General features: G+C 35.6%; 1 protein-coding gene and 1 pseudogene across 11 annotated transcripts in view; both read right to left on the reverse strand.

The window, feature by feature from the left end:
- Nucleotides 1–15058, reverse strand: part of MAP2K5 (mitogen-activated protein kinase kinase 5) — a 239813-nt gene that overhangs the window by 181802 nt on the left and 42953 nt on the right. For all 11 annotated transcript variants that reach the window (XM_025038819.1, XM_025038818.1, XM_015596119.2 and 8 more), the window contains exons 7-8: nucleotides 11278–11326; nucleotides 4383–4447 (exon numbers count right to left, since the gene is read on the reverse strand). In XM_025038819.1, the coding sequence (XP_024894587.1) occupies nucleotides 4383–4447; nucleotides 11278–11326 (114 nt within the window). The remainder of the gene's footprint in view (nucleotides 1–4382; nucleotides 4448–11277; nucleotides 11327–15058) is intronic.
- On the reverse strand, nucleotides 14114–14230 carry LOC112469829 (annotated as a pseudogene).

Below are 15058 nucleotides of genomic sequence, written 5' to 3' on the forward strand. Positions count from 1 at the left end.
TATCCAAGAAAAGAGGACAGTAACTAGTCTGTTGGGTTAATGGATGCTAAGCACTCAAAGTTTTAACGTTTGAAAGAAATTAATCATTCAAATATATACCCTTAGTTTAGAGATTCCTATTCTTCTAGGTTAATATGCTAAAACAATTATGCAGCCTCTAAATTACACAGACTCTAAAACTATCTGGATTTGGGAAGGACCCAATTAAAGAGCCCTATTAAAACCTGCCTGAAAAAAAGAAAAACCTCCACTTGCCTCATCCTCATTTCAGCCAACATGTATAATGCATCTATTCTATCCTAGGACTGTGTTGGGTACACCAGAAAATACAAGAAAACCAAGGGACTCTGCTTGACCTTAAGAAACAGCACTTCCTGTGGAAAAACATACAGTGAAAGGAAGAGGTGCTGTGAAGAGTTCTGGCTTTGCCACTAAATGGCCACAGAACTGTGAGCCCTAGCTTTCTCCAGCGGTAAAATGGATTTAACGTTATACCAGCAATTACAAAATAAACTATGACAAAGGATACTTTGAAGCTTTAAAAAAATCATTGCATGAGATAATATGTAAGATCTAATAATATATTGTATTCATGAGAAAACCAAAGGATAGAAGGAAACAGATGTATACTGTAGATCATATTATAATGTAGAATTTCTCAAAGTTAATTCAATACGATTCCAATTCTGCAAGATATTTACAGGTGTATCTAAACACAAACAAACAAACAAAAGAATCCGATGGCCAAATAAGCATAGGAAGCACAGGGCTTGAGTTAATTTATCTGTACTACCATTACCAGTAGCTAACATTTAGTGTCAGTCACAGTGGTAAGCCACTTCTATGGAACATCTTGTTCAACCTCACAACAACTTTATGAGACAGATATTATTATTCCCATTTTACACATGTGGAAACTGAGGCAGAAGACATTATATAACTCTCCCAAGGTCACACAGCTAGTTAGTATCAGATACAGGATTCAAACTCAGAGCCACCCCTACACTTACCTGCAACACATACTGTTTCTCTACTTTCTCAAAGGTTTTGAAATGCATTGTGAATCTCTCAGAGAGAACAGAACATGTATCTTTCCCAAATTAATTTTTTTGGAGCAATGTGCACTTTGGGAAATGGAGCAATAATGAAAATGCATACATTTCCTTTTCCTAAATTATTCTTCCTCCTAAGCTTTAGTCTAAGGTATTTCTTTTATGATCCGTTTCATCCAAATCAGTAACCCAAGAAATACTAACTTAAAATTATCTGCCTAGATCACTATCATAATACAGAGAATAGCTCAGCAGGAGACTACACACAGAATCTACATTTGGTTTTAATGTCTCGGCCCAGAATTTCATACTGCATAATCAGGAAGAACATCTAGAGTTAAGGGATGAAAATGTGATCAACTATTAAATAATATATATTATAGTTTATCCCTTGAAAATCGCAACATCCCATTAAGTGGAGCAAATAAGACTGAAATATTAAACTTTTGCTTTGCATTTATTAGCTTTATTATATTTATAAGAAAAAAATTAAATAGTCTCATTAGGCAATTTTGTTACCAATGAGTGAATTTTCTTCACCTAGTTTATGTAGCATAGCCTGCAGTATAATTATTTTGTTTGAAAAATCAAAATTTTTATAGTCAACACCATTAAGATAAACCTAGTATCAGAGAAAGTCAATCATAACACATCAAATACTTAGTTTTACAGAGACTTTAGTAAAGTAGACTTTAATTTCTTGCTGATCATGCCATGTCTCTAATGAACTAAAAGCCAGGGTCATAAGAATGTTATATACTGAAGCCCAGGTGGAAATGAAAGCCAGTGATCAATGACAAGTTGTCATGCAATTTGGTATCTTCATGTCGTCTCCCCTTAAGAATTACCTAGGTATAAGATAAAGGCAATGTATTCTTTTTAAAGAAATATACTATATAAAATACTAAAATGATCACGATACTGCCACTCACCTTCCATAAACAACCACAGTCAAAAACACACATCTTGCCCAAATTAATTTTTTTGGAGCAATGTGCACTTTGGGAAGTGGAACAATAATGAAAGTGCATGCATTACATCTTATAACATGTTCTCTGAGCCTAAGCGATGGTAGTTAATTTTTAGGATAAGCTGTAACGTCACTGCAGCATTCCAGCAAATTAAAGAACTTGTGCTAAGAACATGTGGGATATTCCCTTAGATATTGCGGCCCTAAGAAAAGAAGTTCTAGCCATGCTTCTTGCTAAAAACATTAACCAGGCAAATGGGGAATTATTATTTAATGGGTACAGGGATTCATTCAGGTTTGCAAGATGAAAAGAGTTATGGAGATGAATGTTGTTGATGGTTGCACAACAATGTGAATATACTTAGTAACACTAAATTGTAGACTTAAAATGATTGAGAGAGTAAATTTTATGTTATATATATTTTATCATAATTAAAATATTTTTAAAAATACTAACGTAATTTTGTTGTAATTTTTCCTTGCAGGATGGGCATGTTACTTCCATTTCCCTGTATTCCCCCTTTCCTTTAACAAACCTACATTTTAAAATAATAGATTAAAATTTTAACATCTAGGATATTATTTCTAATAAAAATTATCTGCTGGGATTTGGTGGTCTATATTTTCCCCCTTCTAGAATAAACCAGGATTAAAAAATATAAACATGCTTGAGAGTTACACATTTGGTGAAATAGCACAAATAAGAAATGGATTAGCAGTCCAAAGAAATGTTTTTGGATTCCATTTGAAGCCAATAAAAAGAATCCAGAGTTGCTAGAAATCTTTCCCATATTATTATATCTGGCTATCAGTATAAAAGCATTAAGAAGAAAGGCTGAGGATTTGAAAACTGCTCCTCCAAAGAACTCAAGAGAAGCAAATCGGAGTGTACATGTTCCTTCTTCTTTCCTTTCTAAGGGTACCTGAACCCAAGAACCTTCAGAAGAGGGTAAAAATTCAAGTCAGGTAAGAATAAGGAGAAGACTAAAATGAAGAGATGCTATTTATGTAGTACTGGGAGCTGCACGGGAAGGAATGCTAGTATGCTCCAGGGAAGGCCAATAGTAGCCTCAAACTCATTAGACATACAAGTCATCAAACATTTTAAGGGCAAGACCCAAGGATTATGTAAGAAATATGTCATTACTTAATTCTCTCAATTATCAGAGTAGAAGCACTTAACACTCAGATCAACTATTCGAATGTGTAAACACAAGTTTTTAAAGGAGAAAGGAGTCGCACCCTGGCTCTGCCTGCTGAGAGGATTGAAGCTGTGGACTAGGGGGCTAGAGTAGATAGCTTTGAAGGAGCTTCTAACCCCGAGAAATCTAATTCTCTGCCAAGGCTGCAACGAGGCATGGAAGTTGTTCTGGGGTTTTAAAATGTGACCCTTCATGGTCATAGGGCAACAGGGCAATTTTTATCTGTATTTATGTGGTTAGTTAGAACTTAAAATTCTAAGAACATTAGTAACATTAGTAAAATAAATTATTTTACAACTTTGAAAATACATATTAATATCAATGTTAAAATATCTAAGGTAAAAACACAATCATACTGTGATGCAGGGTTAGCGTATGTATGGAAAACAGCTCTCTGGAGGAAAGCTTTATTACTCCCTCAGGGCTTTCTTACAGAGTATGGATTTTTTAATTCCTAGTGGAATATTTTTCATACACCATTGCAGACTATTAAGTACCAGATATTACATTATGTAGTTTAAACTTTGCACTACTGCATGAGAAAGACTTTCCTGTCGAGAGAACTATTTTTTATAGTTAGCATTTTTTAATATGAAAATGAACACTCCTTTAGGGTAAGATCACTGCAATTGGAATTTGGGGGAATTTTATAACTTAACATATTCATCAATGTGCAGAAATTCTCTCAGGGGAGCAGGGTGAGGAGAGAAGGAAATACAACAAAAAGAAGTCATTTTAATAACTTATAGTATCGACAATAGGCAAAGCAATGTATTTATACGGTTTGTCTCCACTGGGCATAGCTGTAAACAGGCAGGGGACTAGCACAGGGTGCTAGAAAGTTAAAAAAAATCATGGTGTTAAAGAGCAAAGGAAAAAAAAATGCATTAAACTTCAGGCCTGTTAAAGGTACCCTTGCCAATGGTGGACTATTAATGGCTCGCCCAGGAGAAGTGCATACTCAGAAATATTAAAAAGGCTATATAAATGCACTTTTCCAAGCAATTCCTGAGAAAATAAGATGCCTAGCAGAATTTTGTCAAATGTAGAAATAAAATCTAAGCATTGACAGTCATTTAAAAATCTTTGCCATGGAGAACAGGGATACCCACATGTGGCAAAAGTGAATAGAAAGTTTAAACAAAATTGACTACTCACTTGTAGACTGTACCTCCGTTGCCATGACCAAGAGTGTCTCGATACCGTATGTCTTGTTCATTCATCTCCACAAGAAAGAAAGAAAAACAAAAAGGGTGTCATGCTGTGGATGGAAATGTCAAGGAAAAGCAACTCTGGGCCATAAACAACAAGCAGTCTGGGTCATTTCAAGTTCAGCTGCAAGAATGAGAAGATCAATACAACATTTGCTGTCCAATTTATAAAAGACGATACCAAGGGACAAAGTGATGGAAAGTTTAATGACAATTTGTTTGCCTGGGTCATTTCATTAAAGTTTGATAAAAGGTGTCAAAATGGAATGATATAACATAGCTCAAAAGGGTCAGGTCAGAGATACCGATAAGAACACAGTTTCTAGCACTACATATAACCAGTGCCAAATAGGACTGCATATAACCAAAGTCAAACTTGGGAAGACAAACACACACACACACACAATCTAATTCACGGTCTGTAAATAAATCAGCCCCTGAAACCTCCTTAGGTGACCCTATAATTAACACTAAACAAACTGAATAATTTTAATGATTTTCCTAGAGTAAATATACCTTTTCTTTGGAAATGATAAATTAGTACACAGCAATAACTGGGTAGAAATCATATTATGTTCATGGAAAAGTGCCAAATCAATGCACTTTAAAATTCACATATAGTCAAATATTATAATACATAAAGGGAAAACATATAATTGTGTAATTCTTGTAGTCATTTTTATAATTTAATATATAAAACAGTATATACATTTTCTCAGGTTTTGTAAAACTATTATACTACAAATACTAGTCTCATTTGTATCGTAAATAGTATTGATTTTAGTGCCCACAAAATAATGTTTTAGAGTTTTAAAGAACTCCCTAAATAATTATTTATCAAATGACTTTAAGACGAGTCAGACTATATTTGATACACTCAGTAATTTTCTACACACTGGTCCAGCTGCTTAAAAATTAACTGCCAACTTTGTTCACTAAGTGGCTTCAATAAAGGTGTTATTTTTCCATATAGCTAAAGCTTGGGAAAAGCCATACTAAGCCCTGAAAAAAAATCAATTTCCAGGGAATTGCACTGCCTTGCATGCACAGAAAATGGATGAAGTTTTTAATTCAATATCACCTGGAAAAAAATAGTTTGCTTTCAGACCACTATAGTAAAGCTTTAAGTATTTTGCTCTACTCTAAACTTCTACCAATTGAATAAAGCAAGCCTTCATTTATCAAGGGAAATATTTTCTTCTACACATTTCTGAAGCTGAAGCTTCAGAGAGCTGTGATAATTAGTACAGTGCAGGTAACAGAAACAGCTTCCTTTCGAAGCTGTTTTGCCAGTCTCTAAAAGAGTATTGACAGATTAATGTGTAAAGGCCAATTTCGCACACAACGTAACTGTAGTACAACCTGATTGATGCAATGTGCAATTAGCTAATTACTATATTTACGGTCAGTGGAGAAATGAGAGACAAGTCAGAAAAACTGGCAACTATTTCCCTTTACATTACTAATACAGGAAAAAAAAAAAAAACCTCATATTTTAACCTATATAAAATATGTGGTATGAAGAAAAGAAAACCTCATTATTCTGGACCAAATGATAAATTTAAAGACAGCATGAAAAAAAAAGGAGCACATAAAGTAACTTGAGATGCTAAACTGGCAGAGTTGTTATTGGGTTTACTTTGATGGATGGGTATGAAGGATACATACGTAAATAGCGGTATCTAGTGGCAGGTACAAATAGGCTAATTCCTTTAAAACACTTCTTTAGATAGTCTAAACATAACTTTAACAACCTAATTTGTACGGTTAACTTGCCTAACAAGCTGTACCCTCATCATGGCTTGAAGTAAATTTCTAGAAGAGAGATATTTCACTCAAGTCCACAAATTAGTGGCATTGAGATTTAAGGGTAAGCAGGAAGTCGCTATAGAGTATATTGGAGCTGGGCCCTGGAGGGGCGCAATCTGTAGTCAAATTCCCTCTACCACCACCACTCCGTCAGGGCCTTCAAAGTAACAGGACTACAAGTTTCCTCTTAGAAAGATATACACACCAAGACGTATTGATAGTATACATTTCAATAATACACTGGGACAGAACTAGGACTTTGGATAGGCCTTGATTTTGTGGCATTTTGTTGGAGGAAAAGAAGGTAAAGGGCTAAGTATGGCACGTCTCCAAGTAGCTTTAACCATTCTAATTCCAACATCATAGTCTTTTTATCTCTACTACCCACTAGGTTGAAAAGAGAAGTGGAGCAGCCAGCCACCCAGCATCCCCAGCACTTCAACCTAAGCAGGCGTGATGGGCATACTAAACAGTCAGAAGATAAGAAATGTTGTGTGTGTGTGTGTGTGTGTGTGTGTGTGTGTGTGTGCGCGCGCTGAGCGCGCATGCATGTGAGAGCGACTGTATACACACTAAGCACAAACAAATTCAAGAACAGAAATTTGGAATACCTCAGATGATAAAGAAGACTGTAAGTGTCTCATAAAGATAAAAATGGTTTTGAAGAATAAGTTCTAGAACCATGTCACTTAAAAAGACAGTATCCATTAAAAGATGGTTAAAGTGTTTCTATGGTGTTTTAAAGTTTTATAGACCCTTGCTTAGCATATAAGCTTATTGAGAAATTTTTATGATTACAAATTCAGATTCTTTTTCTTATTTGAATTTTCTCATCTTTATGTGGTATATAAATATTATTCAGGTAAAAAAAAGTTTTACAAAGGAAAATTATTAGAGCCAATCTCATGAATTGATTAAAAACAAAATTTTCAGAATTTCATATCTCTGATCAAAATGTGTAACTTTAGTTGACCTCAACTACGAAAAAAATCAGTAAGAGGATCAACAATAACATTTTTGCCTTTTTAGTTTAGATAAGCATATTAATTCAACTTTTCAAAATGAAGCACAGGGAAAGTACTCATTATGATACGAAAGTGAGGTTTGAAAGCCACAGAGTACAACATTTAAATATTATAGTTAGAATCAGGTATCTTAAAAGTCACAACATTTTAAGCATTTAGCCCAATTCATTTAGGTCACATAACTAGTCAATAACAACTAGTCAAGGCTAGAACTCAGTCTTGCAGTATACTCTACTCGATGCTATTTATCTCAGCACCTGACCTCACGTGTACGTATGAAGAGGCATCTTCTCCATCCCTGGTTACCGGCCCACATTAAGGAAAGGAAAATAATCAACTGAAGGGCACTCGAAACTGAAAAGCAATTTCATGAGCTATGGTATTGGTTTTTAAGAAGAGAATTATTTTTAAAATCCTATTGCTCTTTCTATAGAAAAGAGGTGAAAAAGTTTTTATTCAATAAAGACACCAAAATAAATTTTAAATATAACTTAAGTTCCTTGTTTGGACTAAAAAAAAAAAAAGCAAACAAAAGGCAAGACAACAGATGAGAGGGTGGAGAAAGAAAAAGCCATGAGAGTTACAATTATGTGTCAACTGCCAAGACAGCAAATGATCTGGGAGAAATGACTGGCACTGGGCTCTGCTCCTACTGAGAGGCAGGGGCCATAAAAGAAATGTACACACGACAACCCAGGGCAGAAAGGTTGTGTTTGTGAGGGTAGAGGAGGGTGTCGTGTAGTCTGCACTTACATGCACAGTCTCATTTATGTTTCAATCTTCATATGGGATCTAAGATGAATCGTAAGAATCTAAGAGTTTTATATACTGGTGATAATACAGTCTTTAAAGCTAATTTTACAGGAGAATATCTATTTTTCTTCTTCCTTTTTTTCCCTAAATACAAAAAAGTTTTCTAAAGGCATTTGAAGTTCTCAAAATACTAGCCAAACATGCAGCAGGATCAGAATTAGTTCCAGATCTGTGACTTCCAGGACATTTATACTTGATTTATTTTTAAGAAAACACTGTCACAGAATCTCCTACAAAATCTAAAATACAAAAAAAGGAGAAACATCTTTAGAGATGCAAAGGTCGAAGTTACACATCCTTGGAATAACTGTGTAGTCTTTAAATCCTATAAACTGACCCAGTGGACCATTTTTAATCAGTTTCAAATCAAGGGCCAATGTTAAACAGATGATACCGCACTCTAAAACTGAATTGAGAAAAAACAGACCCAGAAAACATATCAGTGTTACTGATTTATAGTTATAAATAAAACATGCCAAAAACCTTATAATTCTTTTAAGATAGAAAAGAATCCTCCATCATAAAGCAATAACAGAAAAACAATGTCTCTATTCCGAAGACTAAATGTTAAATTTTTTAAAAAGTGCTTGATTTAATATAATATTAATGAAATTAATGGGAAAAATGAAATGGAATTCAATTATGGATCAGCAGAAAAAACATTCTTTATTATCTGCCTATGTTAAGAAGAATCAGTACCTATCGTTTATAAATCATTAAAATAAAAATGCTCAATGAATCCTTATTTTATATGTAAAGGTCTGACAGAAACTATTCCTATCACTAGACCTTTGCTTTACAAATCGAAGCAATAATGGTTTCAGAAAGCAGTCACACTCTATGAGCAGACAATTGGAGAGATTTAGTAAATCCCACTTTATAGAGCAGAGACTAATCGGAAAACACAAGCCAGTCAAATGTTTCTTATGAACTGTTGACATTATATCAATGCTGAATCAATTGGTGGCATTTACTCTGAGTGACAGAAAAGAAATAAATATTTATATCACATAACCTATATCAATGAACCCAGGCAGAAAGCTATTTCTAACCTGTCAATATTTGATTATCTTGAAGAATCATGTCCCTTTCTTTTAATGATTAATATGAATTCCTTATTAAATCTAAGTGGAGGCTAGTGGAAAGGCAAATCATTATTAATGCTTGAGAGCATAAACCACTAAAATAAAAAACTACGTTCAAGTGTTAAAAGTATCGTTAAATGTGACTTACATCTTCCATATCAAGTGGTGTCAGTATTCAGCCCAGAAATTTATTGATGCCACAACTGAGCATATTACCTCACTGCAATGCAATCTCCCTCACTCTTTAGTTACTCTATAACACCAAGCAATTGAGGAATTAGTAGAAGGAAGAATTTTGAAGACTTCCAAAGGTGGTTGGTTTGTTTATGAATGAAAATAAATATAAAAAAGGCTAATCTTTAAGAGAAAGAAATGCCATATTGTTTTAATGTGGGGTTATCGCATTCCCAAGGGAAAACAATAAACAATCTTTAAGTGTCAAAAACCATTGCTATGACAATCTTCCACCACAGAGAACCTTATAACTGAGGCTGCTAAGATATTTATGGTACTAGGTTTATTGTCAAAACATTAGGAACATTTCAGAATGTTTATTTTTGCAGTAGAAATAAACCGTTTTTCATTTTTGAAAGATGAATCTAAGACGGGTTATTTTCCATTGCCTGGATTGAACAAATGTAGTTAAAGCTTCTTAATTTATGTCAATTTTGAAATATATTTTCCAGCTGAAGAACGCAAGTGACTCATACATAAATTACAACTAGATGCTGAACATAAATATCCTAGGCCTAATATTGCTGCTTTTAGTCAGGTTTTGTTTCATAATGGTTCTGAAGATATACAGGGCACTAGAGGGACCTATGTGTGGACCTCAATCTAAACAAACCTTGGCTGCTTAAAGTTAAAAGTATTAGATAAACATGATCTAAAATTGAGACCATCAAGATTATATATATAACAACAAATTCTCTTTGGCTGTATATATTTTTAAAGACTAGAATTCACATACTCTGGATGACAATTAGATGTCAGAACCAGATCAACTTTTTTCTAACTGTATTCAAGGGATTGTACACTAAATAAGTAAGGCTTCCAGAAGTACCACCACAGAGGTACCGTTTTAAGGCATACACATTTATTAAGCCACAAAGTTACAGGTGATATTAAAGGACAAGCATGAGGACCCAGCTTTGTCTTCCTGACATGCTCCACTACAAGTACTTGATTCATGAAATGCCAACGAGGCTTGGAGAGGTCAGCATGTGAAGGCACTGAATAAGCATCTGAGATAATTAAGATTTCAGCCTTCGAAACATGGACGGGAAGTGAACAGCAGTTAAGAAAATCAATAAGAGTCTTTTATTTGCAGTGACACAGATGTCTCAGTCAATAGAGCCTAATAGGCAGGCTTAATCGCAATGGACAGGCGCCTGCCTCCAAGGCTATCAAAGGGCTTCCTCTATAACAAACATTAAAACACATTTATGTTGCTATTGAAGAATCGAGGACCCTGTAGGTAGCTTAATTTACCAGTGTATGTTTAAAAGCACTATATACTATTTCAGATGTGTCCATTTACTTGAATCAAAATTAGTGAGAAATAACTGGCCTGCAGGCCCGTTTGTCCCTCTCTGTGGCTGGATTAGGTCATGCAGCTTTTAGATGGCTAGGCAACCAGGAAAACCAGGGCTCCTAAAGCCCAGGAATTTTAAATGCCAGAGATCTGCTGTTACCTTCTCCCTGAAAAGAAAGTGTTAGTTTCAGTACAAAAGAACGTGCTAAGGTGAGAAAGTAAGTTTTTTTTTTTTTTTCCCCTCACCAAAGATAATGAAAGAAATAGTCACCTCAGGATATAGGGCCATTTCGACAACCTATGGGTTGACACACTTGTTCAGAACTGATTAAGTTTTTTTAAACTGAGATGGCAGCAGGGTGTGTACATGGTACTTCAATCTGCTGGGAGTGAAACCCATTAGCACAGTTTGAAAAACGTGCTGCAAATTGTTCTGCCAATCAAATTAAGCCATGTAATTCATTTATGACAAGAAGACATGCACAGACTCTTTATCTGCTTATTAAGTTTATGGATACAAAAACTAGACAGTAATAAGTTACTACTATCTGAAAACATTAATATGTAGACACCTACCTGGCCATTGGCTAATATTTTTTTCAGTTCAGCAGAAGACTTCTTTAAGCTGAAAAGGGAAAACATAATTTTTAATGGCAAGATCACTGACACCTTTGAACACCATCGAAAATTCTAGACCAAAACACACCTTTGTTTTAGGTATAGATATGGACTACACACATTCTATGCCCTTCTCCCTGTATAATATTTTTTCAAAAGTAATGGCAAAGGTATTAATAAAGAGACTAAAACCCATTAGTAATTTAAACGATAATGAAGCCTATAGTCAAAATGAAGCTAGACTATTGTATTGACTACTTTAGTGACTTTTTGGGGAGCTATTAGTTCTGCTGCCTTTGGGTGGCCTTTCAGTGGCTATTTTATGTGGACTCTTCATCTGCTAAATACAAAGTACTTAACGATACACTCTTAGAACGTTCACAGCAAACAAAGATTACAGAACTTCAAAAGATAAAATGGTTTAAATCCTGACCTCTTACTGTAGTTGAGTTACAATTCAGCTTCCTAGGAAGCAAATGTATAGTAGAAATAAATCCTGGTATTCACTAGCTGTGTGCTCTAGGGCAAGTTACTTATCCTCTCTGAATTTCAATTATTCTCTTTCTATAAAATGTAGGAAATAACTTTGTAAAGTAACCAAGAAAATTAAATATTATAAGGTCCTTGTTTTTCTGTAGGGCTACTATATGTCTTGCACATAGTAAGTGCTAAATAAATTTCAGCTGCCTTTTCTTTCCTTTCCTGTAGGTATGAGACCCAGAGTTATTTAAGGAATATGAAAATGTTATTTTCTGAACACACGATCATGTAAACATTTATGTACGTGAGCTTAGTGGCCAAGGGTTGCACTGAAGTCCTTCTAGCTTTAAAATGAGTTATATCTGTATATAACCAACCAGTTAGTAGAGTGGCATATAAAATAGTACCTCCTCCTATCAATGTTCTGATTTGAAATGTAAAGCTTGTTAATTCTATTCTTTATTCTGACCCTTTACATCCACCAAATTAACTCTCCTCCCTGTGTTAGTCATCTGTGTAGATGTCTTTCATGCCACCACACCCTTCCCCAGAATCAGAAGCTTCCTGAGAACACAGATCACATCTTACCTATCTACATATTCCATTACCTTCCCACCCTTAAACCTAGTCCAGTGCCTTGGCATGTGCTAAGTGTTCGATAAATGGTAATCACTGTTCTGGTTGTTACTACATGGTAGTAATACACACACACACATTTATTTGGTACCTTTAATAAGTTACATTTGAAAAAAATCTCAGACTGTAAGTTTGATCACAATCATCATTCCAAGTTATAATTACTCTTTTTTCTAAATACTTCTTAAACTTCCACTTAGGCCAAATACAGACTACTGAGCCTTAGTCTTTAATTTCCCCAGATTTTATAAAACCAAGGGTTTTAAACTTTAATCATGTCCTCCCAAGTCTAAGAATTCATGTACTAAAGTGGCAGTTAAGAATTTTGTAGAATGGGGCTAAAGCTGGAACTCACAATGTTACAATATACCAAAAAATAAACAATTGCTCAAAATCAGTCCAGTTAAAAAAATAGTAATAGCAGCTACCATTTACTGAGTAATGACCATGTGCCAAGCACTGTGCTAAATGCTATTACTTATTACCTTGATTTAATCCTCGAAATAACTACACCCTGTGGTGGTATAGTTATTCCTAATTTATAAAGGAAACTAAGGTACAGACCTTGCTGAAAGTCAGTCTCTCTCTCTCAACATACACACATACTTTTTTTTTCCCTTAGAAACATTTAGATCCTTCTATTGCCATAGATGACTCCCAATTGAATAGTTGCAATTATTATAAAAACAGAAATTACCAAACAATGCCCAGGCGATGTTTCTCCACAGATATTCCATTATGTCATACAACTTGAAATAATAACATTTTGATTCATTGCATTTACAAAACACCTTTCATCCAAGAAACGAAACGTGATTTCTTAATACAGCTTCATCAATCTTCTAACACCAGAGGAAGAGAGATGGAAAATTTAATTATCCTAATTTTACAGAAAGAGAAAGCCAAGATGTTTTGAAAAGGTCTTGCCTTGGCAGTAGGACTCAAATTCAGTAATTACGGTCTAGGAACACTATGTGGATTAGTAAACTCAGTTTAATAAATGGTCATCCACCTAAGGCAATGCTTGGAGTAACGGAAAAAAGCTGATTCATTATGCCAATATCTGACTACCAACTTGGTCTGGTGAAAAAAATATATCTACATATCCTGGCATTTTCTTTGTGCCCCAGCTTACTCGATATTTGATTTACCTGCATGGTCATAGTGACTTGAGCTATCAAAAAATCTCTTTTAAAACATTTAAAAAATTTAAATGATACAATTGTAACCTGGGTATGACACTTTAAGAGGAACATTGTGACATCTAAAGGAGAGTAAAAGGGTGAGAGGACTAGAAATAATGTCATATCAGAAAAACTAAGTGAATTGAAAGAATTTAATCCAGAGATCAGACTTAAAGGGAATGTAAGTTTGTTCGTTCGTTCGTTCATTCATTCATTCATTCATTCATTCATTCAAGGCCTACTATCTCCCATGTACTAAACATCACGCTGGGAACTGGAAATTCAGCAATATATATACTACAGTCACTGCTATCACAGAGCACAGAACCTACTCAGGACAGAGACAATTATAATAAAACTTACCAACTGCTACAGTAAGGCAAGCCCGGGGGGAGTTATGAGAATTCATAGAAGGGATACCTGGTGTAGACTGGGAAGTAGGTAATAATCAGGGGTGGGGTTTATTTATTTATTTTATTATTTATTATTATTTATGCCTACAGCACCTGGTCTTCCTAGGTGGTCTCCCATCCAAGTACTAACCAGGCCCGACCCTGCTTAGCTTCACGAGATCAGACATCGGGCTTGTTGAGAGTGGCATGGCCATAGACCATGGACTGTGGCTCCACAGGGGCGCGAACCCAGGACCTTCTGCGTGTAAACCAGACGTGCTAACCATATACAGGGGTGGTGTTTAGAAAAAGATAATAGCTTTGTTCCTCAAAGATCAGCCAGACTAAACGCAGAAGAGATTAAAAGAGGAGGAAAGCAGGAAAGAGGCAGCAGCAGATGCGAAGGCCCAGTAGTGAAAGGAAATGTGATCCATTAAGAGTACCACGTGTTCATCAGCAGACCCTGAAGGTCAGGCATGAAGGGGTGGAGTGACAGACCAGGGGCCTGGAGTGGGCAGAGGACCCACAAGTGAAAGACCATTGCTTACCTGCTAGGGAGGGTACACTCTGTCCGGGGAGTAAAGGGGGAATGATGGGAAGATCACGCTGGTTGCAGTATGGAGGAGAGACTGCAGTGGGGCAAGACTGGAAGGAGGAAACAATTAGGAGACTGTGGCAGTGATCTAGAGCTTGAATGACCTTTGCATTAACAGGGGTGCTGGGAAGTAGACAGACTCGAGAGTGATTCAGAAGGCAGAACCTACAAATGTAGGCACTGACTGGATATATAGCTGAGGAAGGCCCAGGAGGTAGGGTGGGATGACTGGCTGGTCATCTGGAGTAAGCAACTGGGTGGATATGGGAGAATTTACTGAGACAGGAAATGTAGGAGAAGGAGTATGTTTGGAGGGAAGACAATTAGAAGAGAGAACAGCCCTGCTCTGAGGGCTAAACCAAATCTTCATGAGCAGGTGCTAAAGGGAGACAAATCTTAGCTCGCGAAAAAGAACTAATATTTAGCTACATGAAAATGGAAGGGGCTGCTTT

Source organism: Pteropus alecto, unplaced genomic scaffold, assembly GCF_000325575.1.
Source record: "Pteropus alecto unplaced genomic scaffold, ASM32557v1 scaffold86, whole genome shotgun sequence".
Lineage (NCBI taxonomy): Eukaryota > Metazoa > Chordata > Mammalia > Chiroptera > Pteropodidae > Pteropus > Pteropus alecto.